The following is a 19,418-nucleotide window of genomic DNA, read 5'->3' as shown; positions in this document are numbered from 1 at the left end:
GAAGACATTTAACAGAATCCCGGGACTGCCTCATGCCATTCCTGGAAGTTCCAAGTCAGCAGGGCTTGGCATGAGACTCACTCCTCATGGGAGCAGGCACGTGGGTCCAAACAGAAGAGGCAGAATTGTAACACAAGGTCAGGGTCTACTGGACGTGCTGGCTAACCTCCCTGTGGCTCTAGAGGCCTGTAGGCCTATTGTGCAAGAAGGCAGGAAAGCCCCTCCTGGTGACTGGTCAATGATTCTACTCCTCTGCTCAGGGGAGCAGCCTATTTGGGATCACTGGACAAACCCAGATTTGACTTGATCCTTGACAACTCTGCAAAACTTAACACTGAACCAGGAGCACATGACTCATGTCCATAATCCTAGCTACTCCAAAGGCTGAGATCCGAGGCTCAGGATTCAAAGTCAGCACAGGCAAGAAAGTCTGTGAGACTCTTATCTCTAATTAACCAAAAAAGCTGTAAGTGGAGCTGTGAGTAGTGGAGCCCTAGCCTTGAGCACGGAGGTTCAGGCCCTGAATTTGAGCAAACAATACTGGCCCAGCTTTCCTGGGGACCTACTAGGCTTGAGCATCATGGAATAATGGCATGTAGCCCTGTGATGACCATCTGGCTCCAAGTCATAGAATGTTCCAACTCGTAGAAACTTCTTGTTGACCTCTTACATAAGCCAGCTCTAGGCCAAAACATCCTTCTTGAGCCTCCAGTTTATGGTTACACAACAAGAAGGATTTTCTAACGGTAAAAGATGTCTTGAGTTTGGTCTGGGAATGTGGTTTAGTGGTAGAGTGCTTGCCTGGCATGCATGAAGCCCTGGGTTCGATTCCTCAGTACCACATAAACAGAAAAGGCCAGAGTGGTGCTGTGGCTCACGTGGTAGAGTGGTAGCCTTGAGCAAAAGAAGCTCAGGGACAAGTGCTCAGGCCCAGAGTTCAAGCCCCAAAACTGGCAAAAAAAAAAAAAAAAGATGTCTGAGCTGGACGTTGGTGACTCATGCCTGTAATCCTAGCTACTTAGGAGGGTGAGATCTGAGGAGTGTGATCCAAAGCCATGGCCCAGGCAGGAAAGTCCCCGAGACTCTTCTCTCCAATTAACCACCCCCAAACCAGAAGTGGAACTGTGGCTCAAAATGGTAGAGTGCTAGCCTTGAGCACAAAAGCTAGGGATAGCCCCCAAGCACCGAGTTCAATCCCCATAACCAACAAAAAGAAAGAAAAAAGCCTGATCAATCATAGGCTGCCATGTCCCAACAGACTTTTGTTTGCCCTGGCAGGAGTAGGCTGGATGTTTATGAGAGAATGGGTAGATTAGAACGGCACTGAAGTCCCTTAGAATTAGAGGAATCACTTAGCACTTCAGCTTTCTAAGCTAGACCAAAACGAGCAGCAGAGAAGAATTTGTATGTGCACATTTGCTCAGATAGCTGTGGTTAAGGAAGTATTTATTTGCCTTCTGTCTAAAATTGCTTTCAGAGTACCATGAAGTGTAGGGTAGAAAGTCTCTTTGCCACCATGATGAGCACAGAAGCAAGGCATGGGGCAGGTGACTCTGACTGTTAGGATAAACATTCGGGATGTATTACCATCTACTTTTACCTTGGTGGCACTTGTGATCTGTGCCTTCTCATTTATGGATCCCCACTATGGCCTTGTTGGTTTGGTGGTTGCCCATATAGTGACCTTCTTTCTGCCATGGAAAATCTTGAGAAAAGAGACGTGAAATGGAATAGCATGACAGTCTTCTAGACTACTGTGGAGGACTCTTGGAGGAAGAATCTTCCAGGGAGGAGGATTTTGTTTTTAACCAGTTACTTCCTTGTGAAAATGAGAACCCACAGCCAAGAATCCAGCTGGATTCTTTTTATAATATTCACAAATTATGACTGTTTTGCAAGTCTTACTTTGAGAATCGTCTTATTAAAAGTGGGTTTATTTTCAAATAAATTTTGAGCAGCAGCGTTAGTTTCAAAGAGCTTCACCAAGCTATTTTTAGTAGTCTTTCTTATACTAGACATTTCATGTGTAGAGAGAAGAGGAAAAGAGATAGAAGGAAGCCATTTCTTAACCTTGAAGAAGATTGCAATGATCAAAATCCATGAGAGGACTTCATCACCATGATTGTGACTCTTTAGGCTTCCAGCTCAGTGGGTGAATAGTTCAAAACTGTTTCTTTGTCTTCCACTGGAGGAGGAGGAGTGAAAGAATGTGAGTTTTGAGAAGGAGAGTGGAGTGTGCCTCACCAGGAAACTTCATGAGCATGCCAATCAGTAGTTCAATTCAAATAGTTTCAACAAAGATGAGTCATGGGGAAGCAGGAAAGGTCAAGATGTGGCCTCAGTCCCTGTTCTGTATTTAGTGACTGGGTAACTTTGGGCAGGAGCTTCATCTCTCTGACACTGGGTTTTTTCTATTATAGGAATACCTCTCTTAGACCCATGGGGGTCTTCTGAGGGTTAAATGAAATGGAAATAGTGCTTTCAGCATTTGGAGAAACTTTCAGTCTGTAATGACAAAGTTAGGCTCATTGTGTTCTGAAAAGTGGTTCAATTTATATATGTTTTGCAACCATTCCTCAAGGAAAGACCATTGCCTATTGCTATTCATGCTACTTTCTACTATTAGAATTCTGGTTGCACTCTCTCTTTCAATGACTATAGAAAATACATTTCTAACAGTGCTATCCATGCTTCTCACCTTTCAGTCATTCCCCAGCAGGTGAGTGAGAGAAGGCAGCCTGGTCACAGCTAGGCATATTTAGGGAAGGGAGGTGGTTGGAAAGGTGGATAAAAGTCAGAAGAAATGAAGTAGCTGGAGTCAGAGGACTCTGCCAGGGATGGGGAAGGACCTTGATCTGACAAGAGGGGAATGAAAGAAGTAAGTGAATGTGCAGAGAAAGTTAATGGGCCTGGCCCTCAGGAATTCTGGATATGTCTGTGAAAATGAACTCTAACAAAATCAGAAACCTCATGGCAAAGCCAGGGTGGGAAAGAAGGTTTCTTTCTGTCCTGAAAATACATAATCATTTGTATAGAATTTCCTTGAGTTTTAAATTGACCTTGAAAACTTACCTTCCAGAAAACAGAAATCTGTTGTCTATTGTAGTCCACATGCTGCTTCATGTACCAGATATCTAGTATCCCAGTAGGCTCTGATTTGAAGGGGGGGAAAAGTATTTTCATATGAAATAGGAAACTTTTACCAGTCAATTGGTCATTCAATAAATGATTCTAGAAATGGGATCATAGGATACATTCAATTTTTCCTTTACTGGTATTCTCTTTTGTATTTCTTTTCCAAAATTAACACAAAACAACAGACATTAACCATAAACATGTATATCTTTGACCCAAAAGTTGTGGAAAAGAAAGTTTTGAAAAATGATGAGGAGATTCATTTCCTAACTTACCCTTAAAATATATGAATGCATGGTTTCATTTGTGTACAAGTAATTAATAAAAACCTAAAGAATAGTAAAAAATATTAAATGATAAATGGGTGGCCATTTATTTCTGTAATGAAGTGGGAAAGAACTCTTGGCAGAAAAGTAATGACACAGGAGAAAACTGTTTAGGTATTTTTTTAAAAACAACACAAATACAAATGACAAACTTTGTATTTATCTGTGTTCCCGAATTCACACTGTAGTACAGTTTTTTGGTTTTTGATTACTAGACAATGAAGTGCTTGAATGGATGGCCTATATCTTTTATGTTGTCATTCTTAACACCTAGAACAATGTTTAGGATGCCATAAGGCTTCTGATAGTTCTTAAACAGTGAGTGAGCAAATGAATAAATTTGTCAATATTTTTAATGCCCAAATATATTCTGACCTGGTAAAAGAAATGAGAATTAGCCTATGAGACAGTGCTTACAATTGCTTAAAAGTTCCTGTTTAAAAGTCATCACTTCTATCACAGTTGCTTAAACCTTCCTGCTTATGGTAGCTTGACTCTTGTTGATTATTTTGCTAAGACAATATCAGCAAGTAAAGAAAGGGAAAGAGGAACTATGTAGGGATAAAGATTTTTGAAATATAAGGTTTTGTCTTAACTGGTTGTTCCAAGATGGAATGAAGGCACACCTCAGATTGTTCAAGAAAATAGCAGAAGGTATATGCTTTGAGATTGCTTGCATACTGTTAATCAACTTATCTCAAAATCCCCCTTTTTTTTCCTGTTTTTAAGTCAGTTCGAGGGCTTGAACTTAGGACCTGGACTTTGTCTTAATGGTGGCCATTTAATGCAAATACATCTTACCTTCTTCATAGTACCCAATCATGAACCTGAGCTGGGCCAATTTGAGCAGGGGGCAGAGCTTGTTGCATTAAGAATAGAAAGGGAGAAGCCTGCCTGCTCTGTGTGCTTCCTTACTTGAGTTTTGGCCAATAGTGCACACTTCAGTAGTAAACTTTGCCTGGGGGAGAAGCAGGGAAGCAAAAGGGAAAGGCGGGGGCGGAGTCCTTTCTGGATGGGCCTGTGTGGCCATTTACAGCCATGTCACACCCAGTGAATATATGATGAAGCTTCAGTGAGGGGTTAGCTCAGACAGTGGCTAACCTGTGAGCTGTGAAGCCAGGCAGGCCATCTACAAACCAAACCCGGCTCTGTGATCTTCAACACACACCACCCATGTCCTTTGGCAAGCTTCCTCATCTGTCAAACTAGAATGATATTTCTGTATATCACGTGAGGTTGCCTTGAGAAGTTAAACAAAAGAATAATGGCACCTGGCAAGCTCTCAGCAATTCTAGAGGTTTCTGTTCTCTTCCTTTGAAAATGGAACTGCTGAGAGGTTAAGGGACTTTGTTCAATACCCCAGAACTACAAATTAAAGAAGCCACAGGAACATTTGATTCCAGTCCATAGTTTTTGCTCTGTGTCACATAATTGCCTGGTTCTGAGAAAGATTGTGCTTTCTCTATAATCCACCCATTCCCCTCAGGTGGGCCTCTTGATGGCTCTTCTCTTCATTTGTCACTTTTTTCTGTCGTTGTGCCCTCTTTTCTTTTTTTAAACATCCCCTTTTGTTCTTCCCTAAAGCCTTCTCCCATCACCCCATCTCATCTCCCCAATGGTTCTATTTACCTTTGCAGGGAAGACTGAGAGGCAAGTTCCCATTAAACATTCTGAAAACCACTTCTTCAGTATCTAGAAGAGTGGCCCAGGAAGTGACTTGGGACATCGATGTACTAATAAGCCAGGATACAAAAAGAAACAAAAGTCACAGGCAACTAAAGAAAGGAGACAAGTTTCAGCCACTTCCTCGGCACAAGTTCTTTCTAGGAGGCTGATATGGCAGGACTCTATAAACAGTATGTGTCCGTCCCTGTGTTGCTTTGCAGACCGGCATGCACATCTAAAGTCAAGCCAAGTGCAGGACTCTAGGTATCAGCAATGGAATCACAATAGCTCAGGGCAAGGAGGAGAGGGAATGAGAAAGTCATATAAGGGCGAATCTGATCTAAGTGATGTGTGTGGAAACATCATGATGGAATCTCTTACAACGCTCCAATTAATAAACCAATATCATTTAAAACCAATATCATTTAAAAAAAGGCTAAACAAGAGAAAGTAGTAGTTGTACAGGTTTGTCTGTTTGTTCTTGCTCTTGTTTTAGTGGACACTAAGGAAAAGTAGAGAACTCTGTATAGTGAGATTGGAACCTGAACAAAGAAGAAAACAAGGCAAAGGCTTTGCGAGAACTTGCAGACAGCAGACCAAATGAAAACATGGGAGGCTTGCTTTTGGCTTCCCCTCCTTTGGCTTGATGCTCCTGCTGAGCATCAAGACAAAGAGGAGCCATTTACCTCCTGGGTTCCTTGACATATGCTTTCTGGGCTGTGATACATGTATTCAGATCTAGTTTTGAGCCAGGCACTAGTGGCTCACACTTGTAATCCTATTTACTCTGGAGGCTGAAATCTGAGGATTGAGAGTTCAGACCAGCCTGGGGGAAAAAAAGTCTGTGTAATTTTTATTTCCAATTAACCATCAAAAAACTGCAAGAGAAAGAGCTCAATCATAAATCAGTCACGGTTTTAAAGAGTACCTAAAAAAAGCTTACGAGTAAGTTTTTAAATGTCAAGTTGCACATGAGTACACCTTCAAAGGGTTAAAAGAAAGAAGTGTGAAAAAAAACTTCACACCTTTTAAGTTTACATCAGTTAGTGTTTCATAAAGAAACTGATGACAGAAACAGTGGTGAGGGGTGAAAAACCGCACAGCGTAGGGTAAGAGCAAGTGAACAGCCCAACAACAAGCCACAGAAAGATCAAACTGAGGAAAGGGAGATTGAAACTGAAAGGGAGCCCATGGAGCGTGGTGAGAGTCAGGTAACAGCAATGTGCGCACAGTGTGTTGAGTGTTGGTCACAGCCTGTGATAGTATTCACTCTAAGGAAATGGTCTCCTAGATCTGCTCACAGCCAATAACTGGGTCATGACCATTATGAGTCACTATACTCCGTATGATTGAGGTTTATTTCATAGGATCTTAGATTTACCACCTTGCCTTGAAGGAGTTGTAAATCCAACATATAATGTTTAAAAAAGGTCTTCACTAAATACAAGAATGACAAGAAGTCACAAGTCCAATTACCTTATTTTACAGTTCAGCCTAATGATGTTGTGTTAGTATTTATCAGCTTGTTACTTACTATTGGGTTGTAAAATATGGCCCATTTAAGATTATTTATCTGTATTATATTAACTAAACCTAAGCCATGAGGTGGATATATATATATATATATATATATATACATATATATATATATGTATATATATATATATACACACACACACACACATATATTACTTTGACTCTGTATAGAAGAGACAAAGCTCAGCCTCAAGCTGGTGGTTCATACATGTAATCCTAATTACTCAGGAGGATGATATCTAAGGATCACATTCCAAGCCAGCTCAGACAGGAAAGTCCATGAAACTCTTAATCCATGATCTCCAATTAAGCACCAAAAAAGCTGGAAGTAGAGCTGTGGTTCAAGTGGTAAAGCACTAGCCTTGAGCAAAAAAGCTCAGGGACAGTGCCCAGGACCTGAGCTCAAGCCTGAAGACTGACATACACACACATATACACACACACAAAAGGCAAAGTTCTGGATTATAATGACAAACAGAAAGCAAGTGGATCAACATTAAGACATTTTATCAAAAAGTAAGAGATAATTCACTGTCATTTGTTGAATAAATTCATTTTAAATATAGAGAAATGAAGTTAATATAGGAAGAAAGTAAGATTATTCTATAAATGGGATGTTAGGTATGATGCTCTTTTTGGACCTTGTATGCCACTGAAACATTATTACTAAGTGTCATCAATTACCCAAACCATTAGGAGTGCAAAGAATGTCACTAAAAGGCTACTTCATGCATGCACACATTCATAATGTTCAGGAAGAAGCATTTAGATTTTTGCACATTGGGGTCATTCTAAGAATGTGGATTATAGATTTTCTTACATTAATATTAAGCTCCAGATCATAAGCAATGGATTTTTTTCTCTGATCAAATTTACAAAAATTACTAACTTCTATACCATGGTATCAATTGTAGATTTTTTAGAGGTATTAATATAACTTTTATTTCCATTAAAATATCATCTGTACAATAGTGTGTGTGTGTGTGTGTGTGTGTGTGTGTGTGTGTGTGTGTGTGTGTGTTGCTACTAAGGCTTGAATGCTGGGCCTCAAACTCCTGCTTAGCTTTTTCTGCTCAAGACTAACACTCTGCCATTTGAATCATACCTCCACTTCTGGTTTTTTGCTCATTACTTGGAGGCTGGCTTCAAACCAAGGTCCTTTAGATCTCAGCCTCCTGAATAGCTAGGATTCTAGATGTGAGCCACCAGCTCCCAGTGTGTCTATATAAAATTTTGATTTACTTCCTTCTCCTTTACCTGTTCTATTCAAATTTGAATATTTAACATTGATTCACCATGTAGCTAACATGAGACTTACATATTTCTCAACCTTATGTTAATAAGATTTAGTTGAATTCAGTGTTCTCTTTCTTATTTCTTAATACTTCATGTTTCGTGTAATAAATTATCTTTCCTACACTTTGTCTACTTGAGTAACTATGTAATGAGTGTCTCTTCTCTCACACTTGGCAATATGAGTGAATATAACCACCATTTATAACATCAGTAACAGGACTCATCACCTAAGCCCTAAGTCATGTCAAATCTCAAAAATGACCTGGGGTTTTCACGGGAACTTTATGTATTTTAGTCACTCTTACACTGTTCAAAACTGATTGCCAAAATTAAGGTGTTAATTTAAAGGCACGTTTCAAATCCAAGACTCAACAATCCTTGCAGCTGCATATACAGTGTTGTGAGAGGCTCTGCTTAGTTAATGCTTCAAACTCAACACAGCTTCCTCTGGGCACAGCAGCACCCTGGGCAAGCAGCTCTAGAAAGAGATTTGCTCTGAAAATGCTGTTTGGTCATTTAGTGACCACTTATGTTAGCCAGTCAAACAATTATATCCACATTAGTGAAGGCACAGTATGAAGTTTTCAGAAGTTCACCATCTTTGTAAGAACTTGCTTAGTTTAGTCTTTTACTGGCACATGCCAGTAGAGCAACTCTTTTTTTTTTTTTTTTTGGTCGGTTGTGGAGCTTGAACTCTGGGCTTGGGCACTGTCCCTGTGCTCTTCAGCTCAAGGCGAACGCTCTACCGCTTGAGCCACAGCTCCACTTCTGGTTTTCTAGTGGTTTATTAGAGATAAGAGTCTCATGGACTTTCCTGCCCCGGCTGGCTTTGAATCGTGATCCTCAGATCTCAGCCTCCTGAATAGCTAGGATCAGCGCCTGGCTAGTAGAGGAGCTCTTAAAAGGTCCATACCTAGCTGTCCTGAACTGTAAATAGTCCTTTCAAGTTTTAAGTATGGCTTATAGAGTCATTTTAAATATCAGAGAATAAAAAATATGATAAAAAGGCATCAAGGTTTATGGAGAAAGGAATGAAATTCATTGCTAGTTACAGCTTTGTAGAATCACAGTTATGGAGACCCTAAGGGAAACAGGGAAAGGATTTAAGGAAACATGAATTATAAATTTGTACCAAAGTGACCAGGGGCATTTTATCTAATGTTAAAAATTTCTAGCTGGGCACTGGTGGCTCACGCCTGTAATCCTAGCTACTCAGGAGGCTGAGACGTGAGGATCACGGTTCAAAGCCAGCCCAGGCAAGAAAGTTCGTGAGACTCTGATCTCCAATAAACAACTAGAAAACCAGAAGTGGCACTATGGCTCAAGTGGTAGAGTGCTCACCTTGAGCTGAAGAGCCCAGGGACAGCTCCCAAGCTCAGAGTTCAAGCCTCATGACCGACCCCCCCAAAAAAAATTCTATCAGTATACATATGTCTTTGCACAATTTCAGTACTTAAGTTAATGCCAAAATCTACTTGTCAAAATTGATTAAGCATCAGTTAAGGCAATCATACTTTTAAATTCAGTACCAGTACTTCAGAAATTCTATTCTGAGGAATCATTATGTTTTCACTCCTTTCCCTCCCCCTCCTCCAACACTTACCTGCCTCTGGTGTTTGTATTCTCAATGATTCACTCCACTCACTCCAGCTTCCTTTATAATGTAGCTTAGAGGAAATCTGAAATTCATATTCTGTAAATGGCTTCAGATCCAGCAAATCATGTTTTCCTCGGGCAGTTGTGACATTAACCTTCAATCAGATAATATTTATTTTTCTTGAATATATATTTATATATTTTTATGGGTTACATTATGATTCAATACATGCATATAATGTGTAATAATCAATAAGCATTTCCATGTTTTCAAATATGAATCTTTTTTTGTTTGTTTTGGTTGGTTGTAAGGCTTGAACTCAGGGCTTGGACGCTATCCCTGAGCTTTTGTGCTCAGGGCTGGTGCTCTACCACTTGAGCCACAGGTCTACTTCCAGTTTTCTGGTAGTTAATTGGAGATAGGAGTTTCAGACTTTCCTGCTTAAACTAGCTTCCAACCTTTATCCTCAGATCTCAGTCTCCTGAGAGCTAGCATTATAGCATGAACCACCAGCACCTGGCTCAAACACTAATCTTTCGTATGTGTTAGCATTTCATACTCTTCTGGTTACTGAAAATGTACCATAAACAATTTCAACTTGTAGTTCTTCTATTGGGCTGAAGAAGACTCGAAAGCTGTCTGCCCAATCCACTATGTTTTGATGTATCTTAGTGAATTCTTTCCATCTATCCCCACCTGACCCCTAGTGACAAATACCGGTTGGTATTTGTGAGAACTAATCAGTTAATCTTATAGGAGAACAGAAAGGAATAGCTGAATGCATAAGGTTTTTTAAAGAAGCATCTGATATACTAAATTAACATAAAGACTTTTAATGTTAAGGGAAGAAACCAAGCCAGGTGCTGGTGGCTCACGCCTGTAATCCTAGCTTCTCAGGAGGCTAAGATCTGTAGATTGTACTTTGAAGCCAGCCGGGGTAAGAAAGTCTGTGAGACTCATCTCTAAATAACCATCAGAAAACTAGGAGTGGAACTGTGGTTCAAAGTGGTAGAGTGTTGGCCTTGAGCAAAAGAGCTCAGGGACAGTACTCAGGCCCTGAGTTCAAGCCCAATAACTGAAAGAAGAAGAAGGAGAAGGAGGAGGAAAATAGAACCTATGACCCTTTTGACTCTTCAAATCCGTCATTCAATGAGAAATATCAGTGATTGGTTACTGAGTACACATGATGTCAACCTAGAATAATAATTTCTCATAAAAGAGCAAAAGTAGAAACAAAAATCTCTTGGGACAGACTCCATCTGTTCAGGTTCCCAGTGGGATCATAAAATCAGCTGAGAATTGAGCAAAAGTTGAAAACTCAATTTTCAAAAGCCTTGGTGAGGTTTCTACACTAGATATTATTATTTGTTTAGTTACAGTTAGCATGTGATGAATGTTTTAACACAGTCATAGATTAAGTTTTGTTTGGTTACAATTAACATGCGATGAATGTTTTAACACAGACATACAACTGGCTTCAAAAGAAAACTTTAGTTAACCAATCTCAAGTATCAGCTCCCTGTGGAACTGATCCTTTGTGATGTTCATAAGTCCCTGGGTTTTGCAAAAATTCTGGAAGGAATTAGAACCCAATTCATTTTACTGCAAAAAATGTTATTCCTTGGAATATTTAGTCCTCTATAAGGTTCTGTGGAAATTCTCCCATTAACATTTCTTTTTAATGTTTAAAAATGTTAATTGGGCCGGGCGCCGTTGGCTCACGCCTGTAATCCTAGCTACTCAGGAGGCTGAGATCTGAGGATCGCGGTTCAAAGCCAGCCTGGGCAGGAGAGACTGTGAGACTCCTATCTCCAATAAACCACCAGAAAACTGGAAGTGGCGCTGTAGCTCAAGTGGTAGAGTGCTCGCCTTGAGCTGAAGAGCTGAGGGACAGCGCCCAGGCCCAGAGTTCAAGCCCCAGGACCGACAAAAAAAAAAAATGTTAATTGGGCAGGGGATAGTGAAACAAGGAAAAATAAATTATTTCATTAAAATAACTGTAGAAAAAATAAAATAACTGTAGAAAATTATTATTGGTTTAGAGAAATGTGTTAGAAAATTCAGAATCACAATACATAGCCTAAAATTTTTAAGAAAAGTGAGGGAGGGGGTGGTTTGGGAGGAGGGAGTGAGAATTTTGAAAGGTGTGACATAGATCAAGATCTACTATATTCATGAACTGCTTTCTTGAATGCCAACTCTTTTGTACAACTACCTAAAGAAAATAAAAATATTAAAATTCAAAATCAGTGATCATGTTTTTTTTGTCTAGTCCTGGAGCTTGAACTCAGGGCCTGGGCATTGTCCCTGAGCATTTTTGCTCAAGTCTACTGCTTATCACTTGTGCTACAGTTCTACTTCTGGCTTTTCTAGTGCTTAATTGGAGATAAAAGTCTCACAGACTTTCTTGGCCAGCTGACTTCAAACTGAGATCCTCAGATCTCAGCCTTCACTTGAGCTACAGCACCACTTCCAGCTTTTTCTGTGTATGTGGTCCTGAGGAATTGAACCCAGGGCTTCATGCATGCTAAGCAAGCACTCTACCATTAAGCCACCTTCCCAGCCCTATTTCTTTTTAAAAATATATAATTTTATTGTTGCTATTTAGGAGTTATACTGAGGAGTTAAAATACCATAAATCAGGTAATGAGTACAATTCTTCTTGGACAATACCATTCCTTCCTTCATTTTCCCTGTCATCAAGTTGCATAGTTCATTTTTTTGCAAGCTACATAGTTAATTCTAGTATATATTGGATATCAGGACTTTAATCCTTCCCTCCATTTCTGTGCCCTCCTTTTGCCCCCTAAAGAACCCACAAAAAACCTGAAAACAAAAACAAACAAACAAAGTGGCGCTGTAGCTCACGTGGTAGAGCGCTCGCCTTGAGTTGAAGAGCTGAGGCCCAGAGTTTAAGCCCCACGACCGACAAAAAAACAACAACAACAACAACAAAAACCCATGCTTCCATTTTCTAAAATGTGTTTTGATAATAGTAGTTTAGATGTTCCGAGGAGTTATGTCTTTGGGTTCCTCCCTAAGACTATCCGCCTTCAGTCTGTATGTGAATGCTTACAGTCCTGAATAAGTTATCATGTCTAACTGTATTTTAGATCTAGTTTCCACATGTGAGAGAAAACATGTGCCATTTGTCTCTCAGAGCTTGGCTCACCTAACTTAACATGATTTGTTCTAGGTCTATTTATTTTCCTACAAATGACATATAGTATTCTTTCTAATGAATGAGTAAAATTCTATTGTATATATGTACCACATTTTTTTGGGGGGGGTCTGGTCGTGGGGCCTTAACTCTGGGCCTGGGCGCTGTCCCTCAGCTCTTCAGCTCAAGGCTAGCACTCTACCACTTGAGCCACAGCGCCACTTCCGGCTTTTTTCTTTTTGCTTATGTGGTGCTGAGGAATCGAACCCAGGGCCTCAGGCAGGCAAGGCAAGCGCTCTACCACTGAGCCACCTTCCCAGCCCTGTACCACATTTTTTTAATCCACTCATCTACTGAAGGGCATCTAGGCTGTTTCTACAACTTGGCTATTATGAATAGTGCAGTAATGATCATGGATATGCAAGTGTATTTACTGACTGATATTTCTTAATAAAAAGAAGGACACATGACTATCTAATAGCTCTCCAAGGTGTATCTTCAGGCTGTGTATCTTCCTCCTTCCTGCTCCTCCCCATTCTGCTCTCCCTCCTCATTTTCCTCTTCCCCTTCCTCTCTCTCTCTCTTTCTCTTCCCTCCTCCCTCCCTCCCTCCTTCCCGCCCTTCCTTCCTTCCTTCCTTCCTTCTTCCTTCCTTCCTTTTTTTTCTTTCAACAGCATCTTACTATACATTGCAGGCTGATCTTGAACTCATTTGTAGTCAGGCTAAATACTCCAAACTCCTTATTTTTCTCATATAACAAGCCAGAGGTCTGTGAAATGATACTGAGAACTCCTTAATTATATCCCCTTTCCTTTAAAGAACATTACCATATTCCAGAAGCTGCTGCTCTTGGGCCGATATCTAAGTCGATTCAGCAGCACCCAGCCCTCATCTTCCCATTGAAGGGTGCATCTGCTTGAAGAAGCATTGAGAAAGTTGATTCTCATGTTCCATGGAGGGAGAGGCTTCACTAGTCACCAAGAGAAACAAAGTACAAGTCAGACTTTATAGGCAGTAATCACTTCATATATTGACATGAACTATAATAAAAAAGAGTTGGTTTTACCATATATCCTTTAATCCAATTTTATGTTTATGGAATAGTGCATGTGTTGACTTCACTTATGCCAGTAATTTAATGAAAACCAATGTGCCAATCTCAAGATCCAGTGGCCAAAAAGGCAGAGGTGGCTAGTGGTGATTGTCTCAGGAGGAAAAGAAATGTTGGTATGGAAATTCATAGCAATTGGAATAGAAGAATAGAACAGGGGGCCGGGGTAGTGGAAAGGTGGCCGAGAGACAAGTGTTTGTGAAGAGATACAAGGCAGGATGGGGAGAAGAGTAGAGGAAGGAGTTCAGCGAATGCCTATGGTCAGATGCTTGGGTAGCAGTATGTATGCAGGGAGGAACCACAGGAAGGGAGAAGGGAGACACCCAGGGGGAAGTGGAACCTTCAGGCAGCCCAGAAGCCTAGGTTCATTCAGTTTGACCAGAATTTGGGTTGTCTGAAATGGCTTCTGGTTCAATTGGGCCAATTACACTTCCTGAGACTAGCTTCCAGGCTGATGAGAGGGCATTTTCAGAGCAAGATGTTTTTGTACTTTGATACATTCTATACATACTGAACTATGAAATAACCATTGGGAAAAGAGGATTCCTTTATCAAGGGGTCTTTTCTTATTTTTTTTCTTTTTGTTTGGTGATACTGAGGTTTGAACTCAGGTTTTCATGGTAGCTAGTTAGGTGAACTACTGTTTGAACCCCATTTCCAGGCCTTTTAGCTGTGTGTGTGTGTGTGTGTGTGTGTGTGTGTGTGTGTGTGTGTGTGTGTGTGTGTGTCAATGGCCAATTCTGGGTCTTGAATTCAGGGGCCTGGATGCTGACCATGCGCCTTGAGTCTGAGCCTTGAATCACAGCTCTATTCCCGGCTTTTTACTGGCTAATTAGAGTTGTATAGTCTTTCCTGCCAAAGCAAGGTCTAATCTGAGATCTCAGCCTCCTGAGTAGCTAGGATTACAAGCATGAGCCACCGGCACCCAGCTCTATCTCTGGTTATTTTTGAGACAGTATCTCACCTTTTCCCTGGTTAGTCTGGACTACAATCCTCCCATTTACACTCCCTATATTGTATGGAATGGTAAGTGCACACTACTACCCTGTTCAAATGTTTTTTTTGTTGAGATAGGGTCTCATCGTTAACTTTTTGCCTAGGCTGGCCTGGAACTATACTCCCTGCAATCGCAGTCTCCCTCATAGATGGGGTGATAGGTGCCCAACACCACACTCAATTACTGATTGATAAGGAATTTGATGAACTTTTTGCCCTGGCCTTGAACAGTGATTCTCTTTATTTCTATTTTTGAATCAATCAGAATTACAGACATGAGCCACTGTGCCCAGCCTACACTGAGTTCCTTGAATGGCTCTTTCCAGTGAATGGTACCTTAAGTGACTGATGCATTCATGAGGTTTGAAGCCAGGCATCTTATTTCTCCAATAGAGCTCATTTTGTAAAGTCATCTCCTCATGGCTCCCATCACAGTAACTTCTATCTCTGCCTTGTGCCTATGGGCTACTTGCCATCAACCTTTATCCCTCCTGTAACTGCACATAGAAGGTATGAATGATTTTAGCTGGGTGTTGGTGGCTTACATCTGTACTCCTAGCTACTCAGGAGGCTGAGGATCGTTATTCAAAGACAGGTGAGGCAGAAAATCCATGAGACTCTTATCTCCAATTAACCAACAAAAAGCTGGAAGTAGAACTATGGTTCAAGTAGAACAACACCAGCCTTAACCAGAATAGCCAAGCAACAGCACAAGACTGTAAATTCAAGCCCCAATAGCAGTGAGTACACACACACACACACACACACACACACACACACAAGAACATACACACACAAGAAGTTATGAATGGTTTTAAAATTAATATTATATGTCAATGAATGACACTGACAAAAGGTGAAGTAAAATGTACCTATGTCTGAGAATGTAAATGTAGACAGAAGTGAAGAAGTGTTTCCAAGACTATTGGTGGCAGTGACCTTGGCTGTGAACGTGGATTCAGAATACTCAGAGGGTAGGTTGATTCCAAGATCCAGCCACTCAGGGCAATCCTTCCTGCATTGCTTCTGACAAGTTAAATTTTTTGGCCCATTAAACCTAAAAACAAAACATAATTGCATTTAGAAAAATATTTTAAGAGCTACTTTGTCTTTTTAGTACAAAAGAATAAAATGTTCAAACATTTAAAACTTGAGAATTTTTCCCTCCCTCCCTCCCTCCCTCCCTCCCTCCCTCCCTCCCTTCCTTCCTTCCATTGTTCCAAGACTGAGACTCTATCTACCTGATGCTTTGCTCGTTGGCTGGTTCTCTACCAACTGAGCCATGCCAACAACCCCTAAAACTTCAGAGTTTTTAAAGCTTAGTCTTACTATGAGATACACCATGGGAATATTTGCATTATATTCTTATAAACAAACCTGCATTTCATCCATTCTTCTTCTTCTTTTTTGGTATAACAAATTTATTTCCTTTTTAATGCTCATATAAATAAGTAAATGTGCCTACACTGAATTCTCAAAATCCAGGCTGTCATTTTGGCATCCCAGGGCAGGTTCAACATTTATCAGAGACTCTGTGACCACCGCATCATCTACTGCACAGAAATGTCAGCTCCTGGCACTTCAGGGGCCAGAACAGTGGTCATTCAAGCGCTCTTCCCCAAGTCCTGCACACTCAGCCACAGTGCCCATCAGCGCGATCTGTAATGGGCTTGTGGAATCTGCTCTTAAGAACAGAATCTCCCCACAATCTCTCTTCCTGTCGACTCTTCCATAAGCCAACTCTGTCTTAAAAGCAGTCTCTCCAAGCTAGTGAAAAATGACTACAAGAAAGAGTTATGAGGGGCTGGAAAGGTGGTTCAATGGTAAAGTGCTTGCCTTGCATGCCTGAGGCCCTGGGTTTGATTCCTCAGCACCAGATAAGCAGAAAAAGCCGGAAGTGGTGCTGGCTCAAGTGGTAGAGTTCTAGCTTTGAGCTGAATAGCTGAGGGACAGTGCCCAGGCTCAGAGTTCAGGCCCCACAACCAACAACAACAACAACAAAAAAAAGAGTTATGACCCCAAGACTACAACTAGAGCAGGGAAGAATATCCTCCATTTGGGCCTGGGTGACCTAAAGAGAGCTCACGACCAGAGGTCAGGTCTCCCAGTTTGGATGATCAAATGAGATTGCATTGATGAACTCTAAAATGGTTTTTTCTCAGGAATATAATTGTCTAGAGTATCCAGTTCCGCTTGCCCCTGGCAGAGATGACTGTGAGGTAAGCTAAAGGTCATGTGTGTGCAGTCTCCTACTCACTGTAATGTATACAGATACGTGTCTCTCCCTCGGCTCCATGTGCAGGCCACAGTCCCACGTTCTCCCGTCTGTTCACAAGACAAGTTTTGAGGCTGCTCTGGAACTACTTTCAAAAGAAATAGATAAGACTTTGCATTTTGAAATAGCATGTGGGAGAGATTACAGTCTGAATTGTTATTATTCACCAACAAATTCACAATACCTCCTCCCCAATCCTCCCCAATTCAGACAATGGATTCCATCAGGTTCAAATTTCCCCTAAAGGTATATATTTCTTATAAGAAGAGTAGTACTAGGGGCAAATATCAATCTATCAATCACTGTCAAGCCCTACATAAAATGGCAAGTAAGCACCTAGTACCAGCTTCATGTGCTCTTTCTGAGGATGTCCATAAAAGGCCAACTAACCAGATATACTTCCTGTTGAAACTACTACCAGCTCAATATCATCAGCACTTTTTTTTTTTTTTTGTCGGTCGTGGGGCTTGAACTCTGGGCCTGGGCGCTGTCCCTCAGCTCTTCAGCTCAAGGCGAGCGCTCTACCACTTGAGCTACAGCGCCACTTCCGGTTTTCTGGTGGTTTATTGGAGATAGGAGTCTCACGGTCTCTCCTGCCCGGGCTGGCTTTGAACCGAGATCCTCAGATCTCAGCCTCCTGAGTAGCTAGGATTACAGGCGTGAGCCACCAGCGCCCGGCCATCAGCACTTTTTATACCACGTTGTGTCACACAATGATGTGTTGGTCAATCACATATAATGGTAGTCTCATAGGATCATATGGCCTAGTGATGTCCTAGCCATTCAGTCTGTGAAAGTACTCTATGATGTTTGTATGGCAATGAAATCAACTAGTGACACAGGTCTCAGAACCAGCCTCAATGTTCCTTGACACATTAGTCATATTTGACCAAATTCTCATTTAGACTCGCCTCCTCACGCTTGGCTTTCTGAAAAGTCCTTCTCCCTTTTGAAGTGTTAGCATGTCCAGGCACTTGCCTAGAGAAATCAAGAAAAGACCATAAGTATGGTCACCATTTTAACCTCCACTATAAGTGATATCCAGGGGTCAGGGGTGAGCATGGATGGAATGATGACTTTCTATGTATGACGTGAGAGAGGGGAGAGGTGTTTAGCTGTATGCAGTCAGCCTGAGCTGCAAGATACTCTTCCTTAGCTTTAAATCAACTTCCAAAAGTCAAAGGGGGCACTATGATGTGACTGCAGACATCCAATTCCTTCCTAGCACTGCGGTTCAAGTGAGAAAGAGAGGAAGAGAGAAGAGTGAGCAAATAGGAGGGAAAAAGGAGAGGAAGGACAAGAAAGAGGAGAAAGAGGAAAGACAGAAGAGAAGAGAGAAAGCAGATGATGGGGGAAGAGAGGAATGAGAAGGGATAGAGAATAGGGAGAAGCCAATGACAGGAAAAAGAGAAGGGGGGGAATAAGACCCTCATTCTATTGGCCTCTGGCCATCCCACACTGAGGCTTTCATGCTGGGATCTAACTAACACCTCATGTGGTGAGAGAAGGAAGAATTCTGCTTAACACACAACAAGCACCACCACTCCTGTAGGAATGTGGAAAAGCCATTCACCTCCAACTGAGATCACTACTCCGCACACTGGCCAGATCTCTGCCCTGTGGGCAGAGACCAGCTTGCAGACAAACAAGGTTTTCCCCAGGGGGAGATGAGTGACTTGAGCACTGATGAAACTCCCCCGACCAGAAGCGATTTGTATGCCTTCCCGTTCGAGGATTAACTTGTTAGCACTGGCATTGTTCTTCAGAGAGCAGGAAATATTGACAGCTGATCCAAGGGAAATCACGTGGGAAGGCTTCGCTATGACATTGCCCTTGGGGCACACATCTGCAGGTGGAAGAAGGAAATACAGTCTCACTCTCAATTTTCAAATGTGACAGGAAGGCTCCCTTGACAATCTCTTTTTTTTCAAGATGGTTGAGTAACTTGAGGATTGCTTGGTTCAGCTACCAGAAAGATGAATTTTTTTTTTACATTATTTAAGTCAAGTAAAGAAAATAGTGAAAATTACTTTAAAATAAAAATGAAGTCTCACCCTTAATCTTACATGTTCGATCTTCTTTCATTTGAATGGGTTCTAAAACCAAAGCTAAACTCTCAATCTTCTTTTTTTTAAGCCAGCTTTTTTTTTGATATATGTATTTTTTTTGGTATGAACTTGAGACCTTCCATTTGCATATTACACTTGAGCCATACCTCTACCTTAGCTTTTTGCTGTTATGACTATGGAGTCCTGTAGGCATTTCTGTGCAGGCTGGCTTTGAACCTCAGTCCTCTATATTGCATCGTCTCTGGAGCAGTC

At 41.2% G+C, this 19,418-nt stretch overlaps 1 protein-coding gene across 1 annotated transcript in view; it reads right to left on the bottom strand.

The window, feature by feature from the left end:
- Positions 1-19,418, bottom strand: part of Il12rb2 (interleukin 12 receptor, beta 2) — a 63,790-nt gene that overhangs the window by 31,986 nt on the left and 12,386 nt on the right. Inside the window, exons 3-8 of the mRNA XM_013020654.1 lie at positions 18,671-18,943; positions 17,080-17,185; positions 15,695-15,879; positions 13,543-13,685; positions 9,562-9,709; positions 3,073-3,152 (exon numbers count right to left, since the gene is read on the bottom strand). Of these exons, the coding sequence (XP_012876108.1) occupies positions 3,073-3,152; positions 9,562-9,709; positions 13,543-13,685; positions 15,695-15,879; positions 17,080-17,185; positions 18,671-18,943 (935 nt within the window). The remainder of the gene's footprint in view (positions 1-3,072; positions 3,153-9,561; positions 9,710-13,542; positions 13,686-15,694; positions 15,880-17,079; positions 17,186-18,670; positions 18,944-19,418) is intronic.

This window comes from Dipodomys ordii, unplaced genomic scaffold, assembly GCF_000151885.1.
Source record: "Dipodomys ordii isolate 6190 unplaced genomic scaffold, Dord_2.0 Scaffold51, whole genome shotgun sequence".
NCBI classification, from domain to species: domain Eukaryota; kingdom Metazoa; phylum Chordata; class Mammalia; order Rodentia; family Heteromyidae; genus Dipodomys; species Dipodomys ordii.
Note: the sequence above shows the minus strand (reverse complement) of the source record. Positions and strands in the feature narration are given on the sequence as shown.